The sequence below is a fragment of the Somniosus microcephalus genome, chromosome 10 (genome assembly GCF_052327205.1).
Source record: "Somniosus microcephalus isolate GS21.2 chromosome 10, FLI_Smic_1.0, whole genome shotgun sequence".
Classification (NCBI taxonomy): domain Eukaryota; kingdom Metazoa; phylum Chordata; class Chondrichthyes; order Squaliformes; family Somniosidae; genus Somniosus; species Somniosus microcephalus.
In genome coordinates, this window is record NC_140996.1 from 145,525,581 (window position 1) to 145,552,197 (window position 26,617).

At 42.6% G+C, this 26,617-nt stretch overlaps 1 protein-coding gene across 6 annotated transcripts in view; it reads right to left on the reverse strand.

Moving 5' to 3' along the window:
* rev1 (REV1 DNA directed polymerase) overlaps positions 1-26,617 on the reverse strand; it is a 151,409-nt gene that overhangs the window by 60,096 nt on the left and 64,696 nt on the right. For all 6 annotated transcript variants that reach the window (XR_015079734.1, XR_015079735.1, XR_015079733.1 and 3 more), the window contains 8 exons: positions 22,974-23,081; positions 19,808-19,924; positions 18,538-18,670; positions 17,888-18,016; positions 9,204-9,358; positions 6,924-7,043; positions 4,619-4,839; positions 1,089-1,261 (listed from right to left, as the gene is read on the reverse strand). Coding sequence is in view for 3 of the 6 variants with exons in the window: in XM_085998919.1 (XP_085855045.1) it covers positions 1,089-1,261; positions 4,619-4,839; positions 6,924-7,043; positions 9,204-9,358; positions 17,888-18,016; positions 18,538-18,670; positions 19,808-19,924; positions 22,974-23,081 (1,156 nt within the window). In the remaining 3 variants the exon portion in view is untranslated. The remainder of the gene's footprint in view (positions 1-1,088; positions 1,262-4,618; positions 4,840-6,923; positions 7,044-9,203; positions 9,359-17,887; positions 18,017-18,537; positions 18,671-19,807; positions 19,925-22,973; positions 23,082-26,617) is intronic.

Here is a 26,617-nt window from a genome sequence, read left to right on the forward strand (position 1 = left end):
GTGTTTGACAGCTTCAAAGAGCTGTCAAACGCTGATATTTCATCTGTCAAAATTTCTTGACGGATGAAATATCAATCTGTGACATCATCTGTTGCCGGGCGGCCCTTAATTGGCCTGCTAAGCCCGCTGGGCGGGCTCAACAAGGTCAATCAAGTGAAAATCGAGTGGGTTGGCCACAACTCGATGGAGGCAGGACTACAACCCCAAAAGTTGTAGTCCCGCCTCCTATATACCTCCAGTATCAAAATCCAGCCCTATCTGTTCCAACTGGGGAATTTTCAGAAGTTTTAACTTGCTCATGCACCACGAGAACACATCTGGAAAATTTGCATATTTTTAATATACCACCTGGTTCTCTACACCACACATACCATTTTTAGGCTAGTCTTCAGGAAGCTTTGTAGGAGCTGCATTGATTAACCCTTCATATTTTACTGACTTTCTCTGGGGCAGTATCTCATCTTCAAATCGCTACGTCCACCAGGCAACAAAATACGAGATTGGAACTCATCATGTAAGGAATTACAGGTCATAAAAGTATACCATTAAGCTGCTTTTATTTAAATATTCTCAAATTGCAATCCTGGAACAGATTGCAGCCAAGGACACTGTGTTGACTTGAGCTCTTTTCACAATAATCTCTCGTATACTGAGGTTTTCTGTCTTTAACTCCAACCTACTCCATTCTGTGTCCATTATTATTTGGGCTTTAACAGTTGCTAGCAAGAAAAAAAGAATCAGAATCAGAGGCGTACTGATGACCAGAATAACAAAATGAGGATAGGATACGCTGGTGCTCGTGCAATTGGATATGAACTGCAGAAATATAATTATGCTAATGGCTGGAAGGTTTAACAGCAAAAAAGAAAATTCAATAATCATTTTGCTTTAGAGTCGGTTTTAAATTCAATCTTCAAGTAAATTGCTACACTTTTAGATGTGTGTGTTAGGGGAGGGGGGAAATGACTTGGAATCTAAAGTAGCTCATCTGTGAATTTATCTTGGCGATATCTGTCTAAAATATTATTTCTTACTGGCATTATATAATGGATCTAGTTTTAGAAACATCCATTTACAATTCAGCATACCTGTTAACATTGTCACAAATTCCATGCCCACCAAACTTAGCCGGTTCTGTAGGTGCACCAGCTTTTCTCATCATTACTTTAAGAGTTAGACGTTTCCCTTTCATTCCAGACATTTCTAGTCGCCGCTGGATCTCCTCCGCAAGGCTGAGAAGAAATACCTCAGCCTCTTTAGTCTGAGGGAGGGAAAGAAGACAAGAATATTACCATTCAAAACCTTTAGCACAAAAAGTGACTTGCACACCATAAGCAGAAACAAAACTTACAACATATACTCACTTGCTCATGACATTCCACTTCTAAATTGTCAAAAATCTTTACAAATATAGACAATCATAGAGTGCTTTATTTATATATAAAATATTTCTTTTATACAGGGGTTTCCCCATTCCATTTTCTAGCCTTCCTGTTATGTTGAAGTTCATATCTTCCATTACTGCCTCTAGCTGTCAACAGGTTTACCAACATCAGAGTTAACTTTTCCAACAGAGTTAACTTTAACCCATTGTTTCTCCATAAATGCCACCTCACCTGCTGAGTGTTTCCAGCATTTTTTGTGTTTATTGTCACGAAGAATGTAGTTTGTGATTTTGGTGCTATGGGCAGCGTGGAAGATGGATTGGAGAGATTCAAACGGAGTTGTGGGAGAGAAAATGCACAAAGGTTCAAGGCAACTATACATTCAAAGACCTTGGGGAGGAAAGGGAGGTTGGAAATGGGGAGATAGTTAGCAAGGACAAAGATCAAGGGTATTTTTTCAAGGGGAGGGTGATGATGGCAGTTTTTAAAGGGAGACGAAATCTCAGCTAGGGAGAGAGCAAGGGAGAAAACAAACGTATTACAGGTCTAGCATAGGAATGGTTTGGGGAGATTGGGTTGGGAGCAAGAGGAAGCTGAGGAATAATCAGGGTCTCAATTTAGGGGACAAAGAAATCCATGAGCTCCTCACGCTTGCTGTTCTTTGAAAACCACCTCATAGGTCTACCTCTCTTGCAACCTCCATTCTTGCCACTGGCAGCCACACCCTGGACAACTCCTAGCCTTGCTCATCTCAATCCTCAACAACTTCTCCCAAAGCTCTCAGACTCATCATGTCACTGACACTCACTACCTGCTCCCGATCATCCTATGTGAGCTATTTGCTGATCACTCAACATTGTCACTTTGGCCAAATATTTGTAGACATAATCAGTCTCCCATTTTCCTCATCACTAACCAGCATCCTTTCAAAACTTCCATCATCACCTCCCACCCTTGGTCCATCCATCCGTTCTAACTGCCACTCCATCACAAACATCCCCTTCCTTTCTCAGATTCTTAAACACTTTACCACCACCCAACCATGCACTACTTGAAGCCCGTCAAGTTTGGTTTCTGTCTCCTGCACTACACCCAGACTATCCTGCTCAAAATCCGGTGTGGTTTTCCTCCTTAACCTTTCTGTAACTTTCAACATGGTTGATCATTCCATCTGCCCCAATGCTTCTCCTCTGTTGTCTACCTTTGTGCACCAACCTCATATAGCTACACTCCTACCTGTCCCAACAATGCCAGTACCTTTCCTCTTAATGGTTTCCTGTCCCATTCCCAATAGGTCACCTCTGGCATGCACCAAGGTTCCATCCTTGGCCCCTTCTATTTCTCATTTATATGAAGCTCTTCACTGATATCCATAAACATGCAATCAGCTGCCATATGTATGTGGATGACACATATCATCACTGCTCCACTACCAGCCTACGTTCCATGACTAGTTATGCTGTTTGATTACCTGTCTGACATTTAGTCATGGATGAACCAGGACTTTTCCACTTCATTATAGTCAAGACCAACGTCATCCTGTTCCACTCATGCTAGAAACTCCACACCTCAGGTGTCAATTTCATCCCTCTGCCCACTCATGTTGAATCCGATGCCATGCAACATCAATATCCTGCCCCAACCCAGAAGTGAGATTCAAACCCCACATCCAACCTATCACCATAACCCACCTGTATACCTAACTCATCCACACAGCTGCCAAAACCTTCTTCCATGCCTCTGTCATCTCCAGACCTGATGGCCGGAATGTTAATACTTTGGCGGGTTGGGAGCGGCGGGGGCTCGGATGCAGTCGGGAACCCCGGGAGAACGAGTTTCCCACAGGCCCCGCTGAATTTAACGGCAGGGCCCGATATGCATTGGAAACCTGTTTCCCACCCGCAGCCAGCCAGATTGAGGAGCTGGGGGTGGTGGTGGTGCCAGGAGCTCATCGGAAGGCCAGAGCGGCTGATCAGAGGAGCGGGAGCTCATCGGGGGACCAGAAGCATCATCGAAGGAGCATTGGGGGGGGGGGGGGGGCGGGCTTGTTGAGGTGGTGTCTCCTATTGTGGGGGGGGGTTAGGCAGGGACGCTAGATCCAGGATATAAGTGTAAAGGCACTTACCTCCTAGATCCAGCAGTCCTTGCCTTCCATCAGCTGGTGGGTTTCACGAGGCCTGCAAAACGCGACCAGCCACTCTTAAATTTAAAATGTGGTTAAATCTGATGCCAGCCTCATTTTAATATTTAAATGGGCGACCTGCCTCTTGGGAGCGGGTTGGCTGCCTGCCTCCATTAAAACCAGAGGTGGGCGGGTTGGAGGAGAGTTCTGGTCAGGATTCAGATTTTTAACATTAACTTCCCACTGGACCCCAACCCACCCGCTTTTTTGGGTTAAAATTCCCCCCGATATTTCTGCAGTTCTATAGGAAGTAATTGAGCAATGGCCTTAAAGAACAGATTAGCCGCTAAACATTAGAACTTCGCTACAGATCCCAGACTACTTGTGAGCAATTCCATGGGATATCCTCTAATGCAATTTAATTATTGAGTAAAGTGCAATATTGTGATTCTGATCTAGTGAATTTCTGAAATAACAACAGAAAATGCTGGAAAAACTCAGCAGGTCAGGCAACATCCGTGGAGAGAAATTTGAGTTGACGTTTCGGGTTTGACCCTTCTTCAAAACTGGAGAGAAAAGGAACTAGATCGAAGGCAGGGCTGCGATCGGACAAAAGAATAAAAGAACCAAAAGAAGTAAAAGAGATTAGAAGCTAGACGAGATGGTAATAGGCTGGGATTAGGTGTAAAGTGTACTGGCAGGGCAAAAGATAGCTGCCAGGTGTGAGAGAGAAACAAAAGGAAAGGGGGGGGGGAGGAAAGGAGTGGAAAAATATAAGTAAAAATGAAATAGGGGCCGAGGTTAGCTGTGCCATCACAAGAACAGAGCATGCATAGTCAAATGTTTCCCCACAGAAAAGAAAATGGGGAAATTCTAAAAATACTAGTGTCTCTACACAGACAGAAAAAAAGTGCTAGAATAGGTTACATTTTCTCATTTTAGCTGGTAGATACCACCCTTTCACCTACAATGCTTATTTTAGACAGTAGAGATTTGCAACCAGATTGTTTACAAATCATTTAATCGGAATGAAACTCAGGTTGAGGTGCAAAAAAACTATTCACATGAATACTGGATTGTGACTTCGCAAAAATATTACCAAATACCTTACCTGACTAAACCGGATACCATAGTTGATCTCTGCAGATACAGATTTCCGCTCTTTCTCGGTCCGTACTGGCCTATCATCTAGACCACGGCAGAATCTGTAAAGCATTTGGCCTGTTTTGGGCCCAAATTCCTTTTGAAGTCTTGGCATCAAAATCTGTTGGAGTTCTCCACAGGTTTTAACACCAAAGGATGCCATTCTGCATTCTAATGTCCTTCCAACTCCTAAATACAACATCAGCAGCAATATCAATTCAATGTAAATAGGGAGAGGGAAATGATGATGAGGAGAAAAAAAAGTGCTTAATATCATACTGCAGGATTCGCCTGGCATTTTTCTCCTACTATAAACAAAGAAATGATTTATGGCTTACTTTTACCCTGACCTTTTCTTTCTACTCCTAATAATTTTTGCCAAAAATGTAAATGTTCACACTCAATTTCTAATTACTTCAAAAATCAGTCAGAAAATTAACAGCCTCATCAAAAATTCACTAATTTGAACTGCATTACATAAAAGCAACCTAAAATGGTTTGACTTAAAAAAAATCATATATGTCACTTACTCTAACTTTTTTAAATCTCAATATCTGATTATTCATTGTATAATATATCCAAGTTGAGAATCTTCCCTCTAACAGTAGAACATCTGGGCCATGAATAAGGTGGCCTCAGACATATTCTGTTGTCAGATTTTTAAAAAAACACTGGGTCTGAGGCAAAAAAATGGAATTTAAAACTAAGATATTGAACAGAATATCATGTCAAGCTACTCAGAATAAGTATGAGTCAAATGCCATCCTATATAAACTGTTAAGTTGAATATTTGACTACTTATTTGTATGTCGACTGTCCAAAAATATGATTGTTTAAAGTTCACTAATTTCTTTTTAAAATAAGCTGCATACTACTTTCTCACCGGAATATTATAATGAGCGGAAAATAAAATTAATTGGGCCTGGCAAAGTGGCATAAGCTGGGTAGGTAAGGCAGAATATTAAATGGTAGCTGGACAGTGCAATTAGACTGGGTGGATCATATGGAGAAAAACATCGCTGCCAACTTGTTGAGCTGAATGATCAGATTCTGTGCTGTACTTCTATAAGTACATACAACTTTTGGCCATAAATCACATATTATATACGTTGAATAAAAGCCATATTCTTGTCACTAATTAAAGGGGAATATCACTGCAAATGAAAGTGCAGTGTAAAATAGGTTAGGTTTTTTATTTCTTAAATTTACTATTATAGATCTCATTTTTTTGGTTCGATCCTATCGAACACAATATCAACAATGAAGTAATATAATACTCAATGCTAATATTGTACTCTATTTATCTCAATGCTGTTTGTGGGACCTTGCCGTTCCCTGGCCACCAACTCCATCCCTCTCCCTGGGAACTGTCTGAGGCTGAAACAAACCGTTTGCAACCTTGGTGTCGTATTTGAACTCAAGATGAGCTTCCGACCACATATCCACTCCATCACCAAGACCACCTACTTCTACATCCGTAACATCGCCCGACTCCACCCCGCCTCAGCTCATCTGCTGCTAAAACCCTCCTCCATGCCTGTTACCTCTAGACTTGACTATTTCACTGCTCTCCTGGCTGACCTCCTGTCTTCCACCCTCCATAAACTTGAGCTTATCCAAAACTCTGCTGCCCGTATCCTAACTCGCACCAAGTCCCGTTCACCCATCACCCCTGTGCTCGCTGACCTACATTGGCACCCGGTCCGGCAACACCTCAATTTTAAAATTCTCATTATTGCTTTCAAATCCTTCCCTATCTCTGTAACCTCCCCCAGCCCTACAACGCTCCAGTATCGCCGTGCACCTTCAATTCTGGCCTCTTGCGTATCCCCGATTTTAAGCGCCCCACCATTGGTGGGGCCTTCAGCTGCCTAGGCCCTTATCTCTGGAATTCCCTCCCTAAGCCTCTCTGCCTCTCTCTCCTCCTTTAAGACGCTCCTTAAAACCTAGCTCTTTGACTAAGCTTTTGTTCATCTATCCTAGTATCTCCTTATATGCCTCGGTGTCAAATTTTGTTTGATAACGCTCCTGTGAAGGGCCTTGGGACGTTTTACTACTTTAAAGACACTAGATAAATGCAAATTGTTGTTGTATGCAAAATGACTGCTGCATTTTCCTACATTATAACATTGACTACAAAAGTACTTAGCTGGCTATGAAATGCTTTGGGACATGGAAGGCATTATATAAATGCAAGTTCTTTCTTTAGGGTTTATGACATTTCCAAGAGATGTCAATTGTCAAAACTGTCCATACCAAGCAATCAGACTTACCTGGTAGATTGCTCACAAGTTGATCTCTGATAAAATCATCAACATCCTCTGGTTTTAAATAATATTGTCCATCTGGTTTGGCCTTACGGGTGGCCATTCTGGCCAGCAGAATGTTTGATCCTATTGAACAGAACATCAATAATGATGTAACATAGTACCCGTCAGTAAATGGAACTCCTACAGATCTTCATTTTTTGACTAATTTTATCACCTCTCCTCCTAAAGGCATCAACCCATCTTGGGAGTACGATTCTACAGGCCTCAGTTGTCCTCCAGTACCTCACCCAAATAGCCATGCTTCATGCACAAGCCTAGACAATGAGTGTTTTTTCAATCCAGGTCAGCACAGTGATCCCAGTCCTGTCCTGGTATCCACCAACATGCTTTCCAACATGGGTCAGTGGATAGTAATGAGGACCTGGTTGATCTTCCCCTTCCTAGGCTAGGGCAGTGAGATGTATTCTAGTGTCTGTGCTATCACATGACTGAGATCAGAAATCTCAGCATAGACTAGAAATCAAAGCTACAATTTTCAAACATACATGCATAATACAGCACTAATAAAATAAAATATTTCCAGTGAGGTCATAAACACATGACTTGTAATGTAAATTAAGGTCATAAATTTATTATAAAGTTTTTGAAATTTTTCAACAATAGCATAGGTGAAGTAGCAGATTAAGAGTGTCAGATAAAGGTTACCTTTTATATTATGTAACAATTATGGGCATATGGCATATTATACAAAATTTGATTGACCAGTGCTAAAGTTACATATTCTATGACCTACAAACTTTATGCACCAGTGTGACCAATATATCTGATTTTACAGTAAATAATTTCAATATCAGAATGTGCCTTAAGTTTGTACCGAGTCAGCATTTGTAGATAAAAGCGCATACATACCAAAAGAATCAATTAATTGCTCAACAAGTTTGTTGAAAATCCAACCTCTTGTTTGCTGCTTAAGGGTCAAATTAGTGTTTAAGAATGGTGTATCTTTGGATAAGGAATGGTTTCCAGCATACCAGTTTTAAAAGAATTTTTAAAAAAATGATTAATTACATTATTGAGGTACCCTATGATTACTGAGGCACAAAGCGATATGCTGGTGACTTGCGCCGTACTATTTTGAAAGGAGCAATATTAAATAAGGAATCATTTATTTAATGCTTTTAGGTTACTGAAATGACAAGTTAGGATTCATGGAAGAATTGATACATGAACATAGCTACAGGCCCTCCGTTAGTGACGAGCAGATTATGATAGCTTCAAAATGTGACTAACTGAATCGCAGAATCTTTACAGTAATTATGCTGTCCAGTTTGACATGATTTGCATAGCATTTAACAATTTTCACAAACCCCAATTAACAGAAAGAATGATATATAGGGAGGGAATTCCAGAGCTTAGGGCCTAGACGGCTGAAGGCATGGCTGCCAATTATGGGGTTAAAAGTGGAAGGATGCAGAAAAGGCCAGAGTTGGAGGAATGCAAAGTTCTTGGAGGGTTATAGGGCTGGAGAAGGTTAAAGAGGTGGGGCGAGGCCATGAAGGTATTTAAACATGAGGATGAGCATTTCAAATTTGAGACGTTGGGGGGAATGCAAGTCAGTGAGCACAAGGGTGATGGCTGAATGGGAATGATGCGGGATAGAACATGGGCAGCGAACTATTCCAAAGCGCCATAAAAACACAAGAAATAAGAGCAGGAGTAAGCCATACGGCCCATCGAGCCTGCTCTGCCATTAATAAGATCATGGCTGAACTTCTACATCAACTCCACTTTCCCGCCCGATCTCCATATCCCTCGATTCCCTTAGTGCCCAAAAATCTAGCAATCGCAGTCTTGAATATACTTATCAACCGAGCATCCACAGCTCTCTGGGGTAGAGAATTCCAAAGATTCACAATCCTCTGAGTGAAGGCATTTCCACTCATCTCTGTCCTAAATGGCCAACCCCTTATCCTGAGACTATGACCCCTAGTTCTAGACGTTCCAGCCAGGGGAAATAGCCTTTTTACATCTCCCGTCAAGACCTCTTAAGAATTTTATACGTTTCAATGAGATCAAAGAATATAGGCGCCCATTCTACACAATTTCTCCTCATAGGACAGCCCTCTCATCCCAGGATTCAATCTAGTAAGCTTCTGTTGCACTCTTTCTAAGACAAGTATCTCCTGCCTTAAATAATTTTTCTATTCTGAAATGAAAATGCTATAAATATATTCAATATTGCACATTATTTAAAGGTGTAATTTCTAGTACTTAGATACATACCCATTCCAACTGATGCAGTGCATTTTGTTTTTTCTTTGATCTCAGAGCGAATAACAGTTGCTATCTCATCAGGTGTCAACCCAGTTTCTGCACAAATTGATGTTACATCTACAAGAGCTTCATCACAGCTGACAGCTTCAATATCATAAGTATAGCTAAATACAGATAAGAGAAGGGAAGTGAGTTATTGTATATTGTCTCAAACAAGTTGCAGTGGTTAGTTTTTGAAAGGTGGAATAAGAAGCTACAGAGAGATGACACACTTTTTTTCAATGCTGGGATCCAGGTTATAATCCAGACTAGACAGAGGGGTTGAAAGTTTCCTTTGATTGCCAAATGTAGGAGTCTTAAGTGAAACAAATTTGTCCAATCTTAATTCAGTTTTTAGTGATCAAAGGTTCACATTGCAAAACTGACCATACTTTCACACCAAACTGACAGTCTCACTTGGAAAGACCATTCACACTGTGAGCAAGTTGCGTGCTCGTCTGAGGATGGAGCTAAAGCATTGTTTGAGGAAGAACAGACTGAGTTTAAACCTGTATCAAGGCTGTGCTGCACTTGATCTACTGTTTTTGATGTTGGCAATTGGTGATAAAAGGCAAGAAAGTGCTTAATTCCCTAGCACTGATTTCCCTCACTTTGATCAATACATAATTCCCCAATGTACATATATTTTTAAAAACAGAACCTGTGAAATGAATGACACTACCATAAGTGCTACATTCAAAATACTGTTCAACTCATTCACCTCTTGCACCCACCTCACATAACTACCCGATAGCACAGACTGGTCATAATGCAAACAATCGTGTGCCACCTGTCATCAATAGGTAAAGGACAAGTAGTAAATATCTGGTTTCAATGGAGTTCTGAGGGACAAGAGGTTTTGTTTATCTACACTCAAAGCTGGTGAAAAACTTCATGAGCTGATTCTATTTAGTTCAATTTCAGTTAGAATGCATTTGGATTTTATAGCAACTATAGTTCTTTAAAAGTATTGACAGATACTGTACATTGCTAAAAATGTCATATCGATAATGTGCTAACATGGCCCAAAACCTTGATGTTATTACATAGAATATACAGCACAGAAACATGTCATTCGGCACAACCAGTCCGTGCTGGCATTTTATGCTCCACTCGAGTTTCCTCCCATCCTTCCTCATCTAACTATCAGAATAACCCTCCATTCCCTTCTCCCTCATGCTTTTTCAGTCTCACCTTAAATGCATCTGTACCATTTGCTTCAACCATTTCCCTGTGGTAGTGTGTTCCACATTCACACCAGTCTCTGGGTTTTTTTTTTTTAATTCGTTCCTGGCTGTGGGCGTCGCTGGCAAGGCCAGCATTTATTGCCCATTCCTAATTGCCCTCGAGAAGGTGGTGGTGAGCCATCTTCTTGAACCGCTGCAGTCCGCGTGGTGAAGGTACTCCCATAGTGCTGTTAGGGAGGGAGTTCCAGGATTTTGACCCAGCGTCGATGAAGGAACAGTGGTATATTTCCAAGTCAGGATGGTGTGAGACTTCGAGGGAAACTTGGAGGTGATGGTGTTCCCATGCGCCTGCTGCCCTTGTCCTTCTAGGTGGTAGAGGTCGTGGGTTTGGGAGGTGCTGTCGAAGAAGCCTTGGCGAGTTGCTGCAGTGCATCTTGTAGATGGTACACACTGCAGCCACGGTGCGCCGGTGGTGGAGGGACTGAATGTTTAAGGTGATGGAGTGCCAATCAAGCGGGCTGCTTTGTCTTGGATGGTGTCAAGCTTCTTGAGTGTTGTTGGAGCTGCACTCATCCAGGCAAGTGGAGACTATTCTATCACACTCCTGACTTGTGCCTTGTAGATGGTGGGAAGGCTTTGGAGAGGCAGGTGAGACACTCACCGCAGAATACCCAGCCTCTGACCAGCTCTAGTGGCCACAGTATTTACGTGGCTGGTCCAATTAATTTTCTGGTCAATAGTGACCCAAAGGATGTTGATGTTGGGGGATTCAGTGATGGTAATGCTGTTGAATGTCAAAGGGCGATGGTTCGATGCTCTCTTGTTGGAGATGGTCATTGTCTGGCGCAAAATGTTACTTGCCACTTATCAGCCCAAGCCTGAATGTCATCCAGGTCTTGCTAGATGCAGGCATAGACTGCTTCATTATCTGAGGAGTTGTGAATGGAACTGAACACTCTGCAATCATCAGCGAACATCCCCACTTCTGACCTTATGATGGTGGGAAGGCCTTTGATGAAGCAGCTGAAGATGGTTGTGCTTAGGACACTGCCCTGAGGAACTTCTGCAGCGATGTCCTGGGGCTGAGATGATTGACCTCCAGCCACCACAACCATCTTCCTTTGTGCTAGGTATGACTCCAACCAGTGGAGAATTCTTCCCGATTCCCATGGACTTCAATTTTACTAGGGCTCCTTGATGCCACACTCAGTCAAATGCTGCCTTGATGTCAAAGGCAGTCACTCTCACCTGACCTCTGGAATTCAGCGCTTTTGTCCATGTTTGGACCAAGGCGTAATGAGGTCTGAAGCCAAGTGGTCCTGGCGGAACCCAAACTGAGCATCGATGAGCAGGTTATGGCGAGTAAGTGCCACTTGATAGCACTGTTGACAACAACTTCCATCACTTTGCTAATGATTGAGAGTAGACTGATGTGGCGGTAATTGGCCAGATTGGATTTGTCCTGCTTCTTGTGGACAGGACATACCTGGGCAGTTTTCCACATTGTCAGGTAGACGCCAGTGTTGCAGCTATACTGGAACAGCTTGGCTAGAGGCGTGGCTAGTTCTGAAGCAGAAGTCTTCAGCACAACAGCCAGGATGTTGTTGGGACCCACAGCCTTTGCTGTATCCAGTGCGCTCAGCCGTTTCTTGATATCACGTGGAGTGAATCGAATTGGCCGAAGACTGGCTTCTGTAATGGTGGGTCCTCAGGAGGAGGCCGAGATTGATCATCCACTCGGCACTTCTAGCTGAAGATGGTTGCAGCGCTTCAGCCTTGTCTTTTGCACTCCAGTGCTGGGTTCCACCATCATTGAGATGGGGATATTCATGGAGCCTCCTCCTCCCGTTAGTTGTTTAATGGTCCACCACCATTCACGACTAGATGTGGCAGGACTGCAGAGCTTTGATCTGATCCGTTGGTTGAGGGATTGCTTAGCTCTGTCTACAGCATGCTGCTTCCGTGAAGTTGCAGCTTCCCCAGGTTGGCACCTCATTTTTAGGTATGCCTGGTGCTGCTCCTGGTATGCTCTTGTACACTCCTCATTGAACCAGGGTTGATCACCTGGCTTGATGTTAATGGTAGAGTGAGGGATATGCTGGGCCATGAGGTTACAGATTGTGGTGGAATACAATTCTACTGCTGCTGATGGCCCACATCACCTCATGGATGCCCAGTTTTGAGCTGAGAGGTCTGTTCTGAACTATCCCATTTAGCAGTGGTAGTGCCACAGAACACAATGGAGGGTGTCCTCAATGTGAAGATGGGACTTCGTTTCCACAAGGACTGTGCGGTGGGCAGTGTTACCAATACTGTCATGGACAGATGCATCTGCGACAGGTAGATTGGTGAGGACGAGATCAAGTAGGCTTTTCCCTCGTGTTAGTTCTCTCACCACCTGCTGCAGGCCCAGTCCGGCAGCTATGTCCTTCAGAGCTTGGCTGGCTCAGTCAGTAATGGTGCTATCGAGCCACTCTTGGTGATGGACATTGAAGTTCCCCACCCAGAGTACATTCTGTGCCCTTGCTACCCTCATTCTTCAAAGTGGTGTTCAACATGGATGAGTACTGATTCATCAGCTGAGGGAGGGCAGTAGGTGGTAATCAGCAGGAGGTTTCTTTGCCCATGTTTGAACCCCATGAGACTTCATGGGGTCCAGAGTCAATGTTGAGGACTTCCAGGGCCACTCCCTCCCAACTATATAGCACTGTACCGCCACCTCTGGTGGGCCTGTCCTGCCGGTGGGACAGGACATACCTAGGGTAAAGAAGTTTTCTCTGAATTCCCTATTTGATTTCTTGGTGCCCATCTTATATTGATGGCTTCTAATTTTGCTCTTCCCCACATATGGAAACACTCTGTGTCTACTCTATCAAAACCTTTCATAATTTTAAAGACCTCTACTAAGTCATCCCTCAGCCTTCTCTCGTCGAGAAAATCTACCCAGCCCACTCATCCTTTCCTGAAAGGTATAACCTTGCATTTCGGGTATTGCCGTGTAAATCTTTTATTTATTTATTTATTTTTTATACAGTCTCTCAGTGCCTCTATATCCTTTTTATAATATGGCAACCAGACTGTACACAGTACTCAAAGTATGGTCTAACCAAGGTCCGATAAAAGTTTAGCATAAATCCTCTTCTTTTCAATACTATCCCTCTAGAAATAAACCCTATATTATACTATATAAATATTGTTCTGTAGATCTCGTAGGACTTTAACACTAGAATTCCAAAGTAAATTAAGGACTTAAAAAATAATCAATATTCAAATATATTAGTTTGAGAAAAAAATAATCCATTACGAAGATCTCGAAGAAACTGATGAGAGAATAAATTCTTAGCATACACAAGACACCAATGCCAGACTTCCTCCAATGCTTTTTTGCTGCAATTTTTTCTAATTTATTTGCTTCTGGATTTTCTTTGTCATTATTTAAGCTTCTTCTGAGTTTTGAAATGTATTTTTCTAGTTAAGTCCTTTTCAAAAATGTAAATAATGAACATCTACTTATGCTGTGATCATCTATATGCATTGCAATTTATGATTATGAATTTTAAAACTATAATATGTAAGGCAGTTGACTCTCAGTTGTAACTTATTCCAAAAAACAGAAAGTAGCCAGAAACTTAAAAGTAAATGCATTATAGTACACTGGGACAAATTTAGATGATTCTAGAGAATGCACAAGCAAATATAGGTGGATTGGCCGACAGTGGGATGGTTTTAGATAGTTCAGCAAGAATGGGGAGCACAATCAACTATGAATAAGGAAGAGCCAAGCCATATATAAAGTCAACCTTCACCACAGTACAAGGAATGAGAATCTGGCAACTCCACAGGTTAAAGCTTCAATGTGGGGAAATTTCCATAACACTGCTTTTGTCAGGATTGAGGTCTCTCCATTACCCAACTTTAAATACAATTAAAGCTACAATTTATAAATGTGTGTATTTCCGTCAATTTCCTTCCTCACAAGCGATGGTCTTTGAACAACTATTCACCCAAGAGGGAAGAACTTATAAATTGTAATGAGTGATCAACTGTCAGGATGATTCAAATTGTACCAGTTGGATTCTGCACTTTTTCCCCTTCCTCAGGTTGGAATACCTTATTTAGAAGATAGTAAATGACGCACCATCCAAGCAAGGCAAAAATCATTCAACCAAGGTAAGAGTGCAACAAACAGGTAGACCTGCGATTTGAACTTTCAATCTTCCTATTGGGAGTAAAGTTCCCAGTCATTTCCCATTCGTTAAATGAGAACTCAAACCTACTAGTAGCTACTGAAGGATTTTGCATACTTCTGCTTCTGACTGTGGACTAAATCTGGACTTTCTGGCTCAGTCTTACACTGAGTGGTGAGTTCACCAACTGTGCCATCAAGTGAAACAAGGCATTTATCAAGAAGAATGCACCAGGTGAAAATTAAAAATTTGAGGCAAAAACACTGGGTACCGTTTAACTTAACAGGGATCCCCAGAGTTATATTAATATTCATGGTTCAGTGCAGAATTCCTAGTGTACACATTAGTAATACATTTAAAATTTTTGTTCCAGATTTGGACCATAATCTCTAAATATTATATAATAGTTGTGCATTTATTGGTGCCTTCTAGGCTGCAGCTACACTGATGTTTTCACATTGATATAAAGCAGTTTTGAGAATGCACCAAAACAAAAGTGGCAATATCGTTCAAAAAACTACAAAGTGCACTAAAACGCTTGGAGCCATAGACGTTTACAGCACAAGATGACATCATTCAGCCCATCGTGTCTGTGTTGGTTCTTTGCTAGAGCAATCCAAAACTAAATCTCACTGCCCTACTCTCCCTCCATAGCCCTGTATTATCTTCTGTTTCAAATATTTATCTGATTTTTCCTTAAAAGATGCAATAGAGCCTGCCTCAACCACTCTGTGGCAAAGCATCCATGCCAAAAAACTTGTGTAATGAAATTTGCCCAACTTCTCTGCTCAATCTGTGACTATTTTAAATTCCCCAACCAGAGGAAATAGGCTCTATCAAAACCTTTGATAATTTCAAAAACTTCAATTAAGTTTCATTTTAGCCTTTTCCATGCATTTATATAGCGCCTTTCATGACCTCAGGACACCCCAAAGCGCCTCAGACAAAGTACTTTTGATGTGTAGTTACTGTTGTAATGTAGGGAAACGCGCTAACAAGGTCGCACAAACAGCAATGAGATAAATGGCCAATTAAACATTTTTTTTTTTAAGCGGTGTTGAACATAAGAATTAGGAGCAGCAAGCAGTAGGCCATAGGGCCCTTCGAGCCTGCTCCACCATTCAATATCATGGCTGATCTTCGACCTCAACTCCACTTTCGAGCCCGATCCCCATATACTTTGATTCCCCTAGAGTCCAAAAATCTATCTAGCTCAACCTTAAATATACTCAACGACTCAGCATCCACAGCCCTTTGGGGTATAGAATTCCAAAGATTCACAACCTGTCGAGTGAAGAAATTCCTCCTCATCTCAGTCTTAAATGGCCGACCCCTTATCCTGAGACTATGCCCCCTAGTTCTACACTCTCCAACCATGGGAAACAATCTCAACTTCTGCCCTGTCAATCCCCCTCAGAATCTTATGTTTCAACGAGATCACCTCTCATTCTTGTAAACTCCAGGGAGTATAGGCCCAATCTTTCCTCATAGGACAGCCCTCTCATCCCAGGGATCAATCTAATGAACCTTCATTGCACCGCTTCTGAAAGACGGCACCTCCGACAGTGCAGCACTCGAGTGTCACTCTTGATTAGGTGCGCAGGTCCTGGAGTGAGGCTGGAACCCACAACCTTCTGACTTAGACGCAAGTGTACTACCACTGAGCCAAGGCTGACACCTATAGTCCTAGTATCTCAAGTTTCTCCCAATTAACTATAGTTTTGCCCCCCTGGCATCATCCTAGTGAATTTACACTGCATGTATCCTATGCCTTTAATGTTATTTCTATAATATGGCACCCAAAACTGCACACAGTACTCTAACTGTGGCCTAACCAATGTTTTCTCCAAATTTATGATTACTTCATTAATCTTGTACTCTATGCCCATTTATAAACCAACCAATTTCTATCAGGCTCTTTTATGGCTTCACCTACCTGCATTCACACTTTTGGGGAATTAAGTAAATGAACCTGTAGGTATCTGTTCATTCACACCCTTCATCATCTTTCCATCAAGTGTATACACCCATTTCTTGCCTTTTCTCCAAAAATATATTACCTCACACTTACCCACATTAAATTGCATGTCACTTGCCTGCTCATTCCGTTACCTACATATTCCTTAAGCCTTTTACATTATTCCTTGCCATTTGTCAAACCCCTACTTTTGTGCTGTCATATTGTTTTCTATATACAAGAACAAAAGTGGACTCAACACTGACCCCTGGGATAAGCAACTTCAAACCATTCTCCAATAGAAGGTTAAGTGGTGATTTAATTGAGGTATTTAAGATGATTAAAGGAATTGATAGGGTAGATAGAGAGAAAAGATTTCCTCTAGTGAGGGAGTCCAGAACAAGGGGACATAACCTTAAAATTAGAGCTAGGCCGTTCAGAGGTGGTCAGGAAGCACTTCTTCACACAAAGGGTAGTGGAAATCTGGAACACTCTCAAAAAGCTGTTGAGGCTAGGTCAATTGAAAACTTCAAAACTGAGGCTGATAGATTTTTGTTCGGTAAGGGTATTAAGGGATATCGAATCAAGGGGGGTAAATGGTGTTGAGATACAGATCAGCCATGATCTAATTGAATGACAGAGCAGGCTCGCAAGCTTGAATGGCCTACTCTAGTTTCTACGGTCCAATCCATTTACTCTTTGTTTCGTGTTCCTCAACCAACTTTATCTATTTTGTTAATTTCCTCATACCAGACACCTGAATTTTTCTAACCCTCGTGAGCCATCTTATCGAACAGCTTCTGAAATTCTACACCCACTACATCTACTGCATTCACTTTATCTATCCTATTGGTCACGTGTTCAAAAACTACATTTGTCAAACATGACCTGCATTAACCAATCCATGTGTGATACCCACTCCACATTAGTCTCACAATGGTTTGAGTTTGCACGGAGTACAGTACAAGTTCAGGTTTAGTTGCCCGATGTTATTGCGCTTTAAGCTTTAGAAATTCTGCTTAGAGGCAGGTAGGAAGGTGCAATTTTGTGTACAACTAAAATAAATGACCAAGTAACCACATTAGCCATGTTGACAAGCGTGTGCAATACTGTAAAATGAGCTATCTGGGTTAGAAAGAACTACTGTACTTGGATAGAAATGTAGCTAAATATAATTTAATCACAGGGAAGTAGTAAATGAGCACATTTATTCTTGCTTGCTTTAACTGTGCATTAGATTAATTTTTATTATATGTAATGTTTAATTCACTGTTTGAAGGGATATTTTGTATTAATTTCATATGCAAGAACAAACTATAATACCTTGCCAGTGTTTCATACATAATCGTTGCAACTTCTTTGTAGGCTTTGAAGTTATAGCTGACAGCCTGAAGATCAGGGCATAGCTGTTTTGCTTGTCCAAAACACATGCCATTCTTAATACCAGTCTGTCTGCCGAGGAATGACAATAAAAGCAATTACATGCATATTTTATAATAAACAAAAATATCACTGGTAAAATTAAATGCAAGATTCTGGTAAGGAGGAGTATATTCAGACTCCCATATCCAATTTTCCAAGTCCAATAGATTCCAATTCAAAGAGTCAAAGTGGAGGTTAAGTTAGTACAGATTATCATACAAACATACATAAATGACAGACAGGAAAAGACCAGCTGGTACACTGAGCCTGAAGCAGCCCAGCCTCCGCCCCCCCCCTTAATTGACAGTCTATCTAACCGGGTGTTTTTGATCTTTATGATATCCCATTGGAACATCAAGGTACCACTGCCATAGGTCCAGATTTAACATTGCCAGATGGCATTTCTATCAATAGTTACTGAAGTAACTTTTATAAAGTAGCTATTCTAACAATGAACAGGTGCAACAAACAGTTATTAAATGCACAAACCTTTTAGTATATACCTTTTTTTTTTAATGAATTATCCTGCAAATCACACAGCTTTTATTTACCTAGCTTCATAGCTACAGGATGCAATTTCTGCCATTGACAAGGCCGCCACATCCATGTTAATACCGTTCATACAGGCAGGATTTGGATTCTCCCAGGTGTTTCCATCTAATTTATCAGGCACTTTTTTCTCTTCTATGAAAGCAATGAAATGCAAAATTAGTACTGTGCATCTGATGTTAGTTATATCCATTTCTCTCTCCCACAGTAAAATTAAAATCCTATAAAGTAATGTAGGATCCAAAGAAATTATGCAAATAAATAAGCATATCACACTGGCATTAACCCCCTTCCCCTGCCACCCATTAATATTATCAAACAAACTAATGGAGTCATTTATTTGTTCTGTTCAAAATCAGTAAAAACCTCCTGTGATAATGTATTTTTAGCCTGGGCTACCCGAGTTGAATTTTGTAATTTATATTTCTGTACTTTTAGATGAAACTTATAAGGCGCTATCTCCCAGGGCTCCATGCAGAAGTTTTTCTCTACAATTAGCCAGCAGCTTGAAATCAGTCTGAACAATAGCGACAAAGTGGTAATTAGCTATTCAGTGGGAGGATCATTATGTACACTTTCAAAACTTAAAATTTCCATTAAAAAATTGTCTGTGTGTTTCTATCTCTATTTTTATCTCCATATTCACAGCTGGAGAAGAGTGCCAATGTTAAACGCCTGGCCCCAGCACAATGGGGGTGGTTTTTTAACTTTTATTGGCAGGTAAAAAAACGTGTGATAGTGAATGTTCTACCCATTATACACCCTGCCTGACTTTCATTTTCATTGTCTTCAATGAAAACAAAAATCGGGTGTGTTGTAAAACAGGCAGCAGATCCCCTAACGCCCGGCGGTAAAACGTGAACATTTCTCCAAATGGGTAAGAGCTGTTTATTGATTAAAGAAATGGGCTAATGAGTTGTTTATTGTCTTTGGTCTTTGAGGAAACAACTTTAAATCCTTAATTCATTAGCATTTTTGTCTCTGCGCTTTAAAAAAAAACTTGTGAATATACTTTGCTTTAGAAATTCAGAGAGCTGTGTACTTTCACAAACCGAGAGCTGTGTACTTTCACAAACCGAGAGCTGTGTACTTTCACAAACCGAGAGCTGTGTACTTTCACAAACCGAGAGCTGTGTACTTTCACAAACCGAGAGCTGTGTACTTTCACAAACCGAGAGCTGTGTACTTTCACAAACCGAGAGCTGTGTACTTTCACAAACCGAGAGCTGTAACTGAAGATGAATACACATCATGACAATGGTAAATCCTTACCCGTCTTGCCTTTTATTAGCTTCTTCTGGTAATACTGCATTTCAAACTGTGGGTTAGCACTTGGTCGGACAGAAACGCGACCTTGTCCTCTGTTGTGGGTAACAGCTACCGGCTTTCCTAGAAGGCAAAAAAGGAAAAATTCTGATCTCACTTTTTTCCCCCTATACTTCACATAATAAAGCGAAGCTCAATTTTTTCCCTTTGGGTGCAGATGAGAAATAAAAGGGAAAAAACAGAAGGAGGGTTAATTACAGGAATTTCTAATATAAAATGGGTCTACTTGGAACAGGCAGTCCCAAGTATGTCTGCTTGAAGAGAATATTCATATACATTTTGCCAATCTGCATCTGTTCGTAGTAAACTATGAATATTATCACCTGCAACTTTACCGCCAAACAAAAAGTTCTAAATAGTTCAAGAGTCTATTACTATATTAACTATTGTTCAAATAAAAATTCCCCCAGATGGCTTACACACAAACTACTGTAGATCTAGCTGATGCACGTCTAGAACAATCGGGTTGAATGAAAAAAATCAAAATTCAACATTTTTGTATGTTTTTTTTTTAATCGGCACAAGCAGTTTAAAATTTTTTTAAAGTAGTTTTGTACAATTTCTATTTATTGATCCCACTTGCATGGCACATTGAAGCCTTATAGCCATTGAAGACAGCACCTGTCTAGGATGTCCCCCATGAGGCTCCCATTTCACCGACCTTCCCATCTCTGAAACTTGCTTTATTCTCCTCCAGTCACCATTGCTCAGCCCACTGTGCATTCACAAAAAGGGTCAGCACTCTACATCTTCTATGTGTCTCCCATTCCTCCTAACCCAATACTTAAATCCAACATTCTTGGGTATGAAACAAACAAGTTGCCCAGTCAACTGGGCCATCATAATACTATACCATGAGCCTTGTATAAAAACCTGACCTGTCAACCCCATGTGCAAAATCTACAGGCTGAATCAGCGCTTACTGTGCCCAACTTGACCCAGCAAGCCTCCTCCCAGCACTCCTGTAATCCATCATTGTTAAGGCTCCAAGGCAGCTAACCAGGTTATCTCTGCTGTCTAAATTTTCTCCACCTCCGTTGTGCAGCTCTAAATTGGTTATTGACCCACTGCTGTTTCAATCTTCACTCAGCAGCTTTTTGCTCAGGTTCTATTGTAGATGTCACACTCAATTGCCCAGCTGTCTGCAGTTTCTCCATCCTCTTTTCTACATTACAAGAGTGACTAAATTTCAAAAGTACTTCATTGGCTGTGTGGCGTTATGGGACGCCCTGAGGGGCGTTATATAATGCAAGTCTTTCTTTTCCCTCCTCACAGTCCTCTCCAACCTCCTTGTTGCTGACCTTCCTCACAGACTCAGGCTTTCTGCAACCTTCCACGCAAACACTGAATTTCTCAGTTCTCAAACTATGGTCTTCTGCTAACTCTGATCTTTTCTGACCTCCCTCTCAGATTCTCTACTTCGCCGACATTTGTCACTGATTCCGTACCAACCACTTGGGCTGGTTACCTGTGCTCATCAAGCCCTTACACCAAAGACTTCCTTGGTATGCCTAGCCTTCTGTCCACATAATTTAAGATTTTTCTTGTCCATTTATTAGCTACTACCTTCTGGCTCTTTCTCAGTCACGTCCTGGTCCTGCTTCACCCTCTCTTCCTCCATCTCATCTCTGCCTTTTACTACCCAGGTTTGTTTTTTCCTTTCAGGAAATGCCCTTCCCTGTCTGCCAGCCCACCCAATCTGATTCTCCAGCCAACCTCTTCTGTCACTGTCCCAGGCTTGAGTCTCTTCTGGATGAGCCATGATCTTCCTTTGCTCAAATGATCTTCAAAACCCATAGCCTATCCATCACCAAGGCTGCTTAACTTTCATCTTCACAATTCCCATCTCTCACCCCACTTCCACTGCTGCAAAAATACCTTTGTCATCGCGAGACTCTATTTCTCTAATGTCCCCCTTGCTGCCCTTCAGCTTCTATGAACTGTAAACCATTGAAAACTTTGCCATCATATCCTGTCCCATACTATCCCCCACTGAGCTCTGCTCACCCATCGCTCTTTCCTCACCGATCTACACTTACTCCCTGACCTCCAGCACATTAGATTTAAAATTCACTTCATCTACAAATCCCTCCACAGTCCCAACTCACCCAACTTCTACTTTCTCCACTCCTCTGACTAGCTACCAGTGCATCATCCTCCTCCCTCCACTCGACTATTGCTATCAGAGTCTTCCATTATCTCAGGCCTACTCTTTGGAACTCAATCCCCAAACTCCTCTGCCTATCTCCCTGCCTTCCTTTAAAAGCCCTCTCAAAACCCAAAACCGCATTTTTTAAAAATATGATCTGATTAATCTCTGGCAAGCATATGACTATTAAGTCTACTAACACTGGTTTATGTAACCTCTTTCCATTGGTTCATTAGTCACTGCCAATGCCATTACTGTCATTTAGGGGCTGTCTTTGATCCCACACTTAGTGCTGGCTCCTAGCTGGACTCTCAACTCCCAGCTCAAAAACCACCCTCACATTCAGCCCGACATCGATCCAGGGTCCAGTCTCAGCCTTATCCTGAACCCTCCCCAACAGAACTGCTGCACCTACTGCAGCCTGGAACTTGGCCTCTGCTTAAGCCTCCATTCCAGCCTGCACCCTCCTCTCTGGAACTAGCCACATTCACTTCTGACCAAATCATTCTGTCCAAACACCTCATCCCAACCCTATTCTTGCCCTATGGCTGGGACATTAACTAGTACATTCTAAAACCTTCAAATCTAGTGTTCTCTATCGTCATGAAAGTGTCAGTGTAGGCTGCAAGGGGAAAGGTTGAAAAATTCTCTGTAGCATAGATGGTGTGGATTGATTTTTTTGTATAACTTGAGAGACTTACCACAAACAGAAATGTTTCAACCAAGACTGAGCTATTAAGGTGTTACAGCTGGAGGCCAATGGCTACCACTGGTCAAGAACAGTGGATAGTCAAGGCGCTATTATGCAAAGTTTATTTTCTCTAGTCTACAATGCAACAAATTTGTATGCTCTTGAAGCTCCACACAATCCCCCAATGAGATTATGCCCTGACGCTCAGTTTAAATTCACAACACAAATTGTATCTCATCAGTTGAACTGATAATAGTTTGACATTTACAAACCCTTCAGTTCTGGATGATCACGAATGCCCACTGATACAAAGAAGCAGTCCATATCGATGTGCATAATACAGTTCTGTCGTCTGGGTGGATCCACAGCATTCGCAATGCCTGCAAGAGAAAACACTGAACATGGAGCAAGCATTCGGACACTAAACAGCCTCCTAATCCTTCAATATGGCAGGCAGTAGGGCACTGTCATCATGAGTAGGAAGTGCACTACCTGCCATATTGGTAAAGGTCAAAAATAGGCATGCAGTGGCCCATACTGGAAACCGGCATTAGCCACCAGCTGTTGGTCAGTTGATAGCACCCTTGCCTCTGAGTCAGAAGGCTGTGGGTTCAAGTCTCACTCCAGACACTTGAGCACAAAAATCTAGGTTGACACTCCAGTGCAGTACTAAGGGAATGCTGCACTGTCGGAGGATAGCACATTTCAGGAGGTGGTCACCCTGCAGCACAAGAGTGTGCAGGCAGAGAGGGAATGGGTGACCGTCAAACAGACAAGGAGGACCAGGCAGGTAGTGCAGGAGTCCCAAGTGCATCTCGCTCTCCAAACAGTATTCTGTTCCGAATACTGGTAAGGGCGATGGCTCCTCTGGGGAGTACAGCCAGAGCCAAGTCCAGGGCACCACGGGTGGCTCGGGGGGAGGAGGAAGATTGGGAAAGCAATAGTGATAGGAAATTCAATAGTTAGGGAAACAGACAGGTGTTTCTGCGGCTGTAGACGTGATTCCAGGATGGTATGTTGCCTCCCTGGTGCCAGGGTCAAGGAGGTCACTGAGCAGCTGCAGAACATTCCGAGGGGGGAGGGTGAACAGCCAGATGTCATGGTCCATATCGGTATCAACGACATAGGTAGAAAGAGGGATGAGGTCCTGCAGGCAGATTTTAGGGAGCTAGGAAAGAGATTAAAAAGCAGGCCCTCAAAGGTAGCAATCTCCAGATTACTCCCGGTGCCACGAGCTAGTGAGTATAGAAATACGAAAATACAGCAGATAAATGCATGGCTGGAGAGATGGCTTTAGGTTCTTGGGACATTGGGGCCGGTTCTGGGGGAGGTGAGACCTGTACAAGCCGGATGGGTTACACCGCAACAAAGCTGGGACCAATGCCCTCGCAGGTGGGGGGAAGGTTGCTAGTGCTGTTGGGGAGGGTTTAAAGTAATTTGGCAGGGGGATGGGCACCAGGATGTAGCATTAGAAAGGAGACTCAAGGTGCACAAAGGATCGGGAGAGACAGACAGCACTAAAGTAAGAAATAGTATGGTATTAGGTGGGGTCAGACTGAGAGAGAATACAAGAAGGTTTAAGATAGGTTTACAGTGCATGTGTGTGAATGCATGAAATGTGGTAAATAAGGTTGGTGAGCTGCAGGCGCAAATAGACACATGGGAACATGATGCCGTGGCGATAACGGAGACCTGGCTCAAAAAAGGGCAGGATTGGCCACTAAATATTCCTGGATATAAGGCGTTCAGGAAAGAAAGGAGAATATTACAGTGCTGGAGAGAGAGTATGTCCTGGGGGTCAATGACAGAATCTATTTGGTTGGAGTTGAGAAACAATAGAGGTGCCATTACATTACAAGGTGTATTCTATAGTCCGCCAACTAGTGGGAAGGATATAGAGGAGCAAATTTTCAGGGAAATTACAGAGAGGTGCAAGAACTATAGAGTAGTGATAATGGGGGACTTGAACTATCCTATTATATAGACTGGGATAGTAATAGTGTAAAGGGCAGAGAGGGGGAAGAATTTCTGAAGTGTGTTCAAGAGAACTTTCTTAATCAGTACGTTTCCGGCCCAATGACAAAGGAGGCATTGCTGGATTTGGTTCTGGGTCAAGTAGAGCAAGTGTCAGTAGAGGAATATTTAGGGAACAGTGATCACAGTATCATAAGGTTTAGACTAGCTATGGAAAAGGACAGGGAGCAATTTAGAGTAAAAATACTTAATTGGAGGAAAGCCAATTTCAGTGGGTTGAGAACGGAGCTGGCCCGGGTAAATTGGAATCAAAGATTGGCAGGCAAAATTGTAATCGAACAATGGGCTGCCTTTAAAGAGATGGTTCAGGTACAGTCGAGGTACATTCCCACAAGGGGGAAAGGTAGGGCAACCAAAGCTATAACTCCCTGGATGACGAAAGAGATAGAGAGTAAGAGGAAGCAGAAAAAGGGGGCGTATGGCAAATGTCAGGTTGAGAATACAAGTGAAAACCAGGCTGAATATAGAAAGTTCAGAGGAGAAGTGAAAAAGGAAATAAGAGGGGAAAAGAGAGAGTATGAGAATAGATTGGCAGCCAACATAAAAGGGAATCCAAAAGTCTTCTATAGGCACATAAATAGTAAACAGGTAGCAAGAGGAAGGGTGGGGCAGATTAGGAACCAAAATGGAGACCTACGCATAGAGGCATAGGGCATGGCTGAGGCAATAAATGAGTACTTTCCATCTGTCTTTACAAAGGAAGAGGATACTGCCAAAGTCAGTGAAAGAAGAGGTAGTTGAGATACATGGACCATATACAGCAGGTACCTCAAAGCACTGGAGAGGTACCACCAATGCTGCCTCGGCAAGATCCTGCAAATCCATGTCAGGCCAACATCCCTAGCATCAAAGCTTTGACCATGCTCAATCAGCTCTGATGGACGGGTCACATTGTCTGCATGCCCGATACGAGACTTCCAAAACAAGCGCTCTACTCGGAGCTCCGGCACGACAAGAGAGCCCCAGGTGGGCAGAGGAAACGCTTCAAGGACACCCTCAAAGCCTCCTTGAAAAAGTGTAACATCCCCACCGACACCTGGGAATCCCTGGCCCAAGACCGCACAAAGTGGAGGAGAAGCATCCAGGAAGGCGCCGAACACCTCGAATCTCTTCGCCGGGAGCAAGCGGAAGCCAAGTGCAGACAGCGCAAGGAGCGCACGTCAACCCAAGCACCCCACCCACCCCTTCAACCACCGTCTGCCCCACCTGTGACAGAGACTGTAGGTCCTGCATTGGACTCAGTCACCTGCAAACTCATTTTTAATGTGGAAGCAAGTCATCCTCGGTTTCGAGGGACTGCCTAACAGGAAGAAGAGAAGAGTTGAGATACTGGATGGGATAAAAATTGATAAGGAGGAGGTACTAGAAAGGCTTAAAGTAGATAAGTCACCAGGACTGGATGGGATGCATCCTAGGATGTGGAGGGAAGTAATGGTGGAAATTGGAGGTGGTACTGGCCATAATCTTCCAATCCTCCTTGGCTATGGGGCTGGTGCCAGAGGACTGGAGAATTGCAAATGTTACATCCTTGTTCAAAAAAGGGTGTATGGATAAACCCAGCAACTACAGGACAGTCAGTTTAACCTCGGTAGCGGGGAAGCTTTTAGAAACAATGGCCCAGTAATTCCGGGCACAACGCGTGAGTACGGACGGGGTACTCACGCGTGTGCCCGGAGGAATTGTCGGTTTTCAGCATGCACAGCGCATGCGCTGAAAACCCGGCATTTCCTGTCCTCTGACCCAAGGGGTTAAGAGGCAGAACGCGCGCGACTGCACAGGCAGCGCGTGCGCAGTAAAATTCCTTTTTTTTTCCCCCCCAGAGTTGCGCGCGTGTAAAGGCCTCCGGTCTTTACGCGTGGAAAAACAAGACGTAAGTATTTAG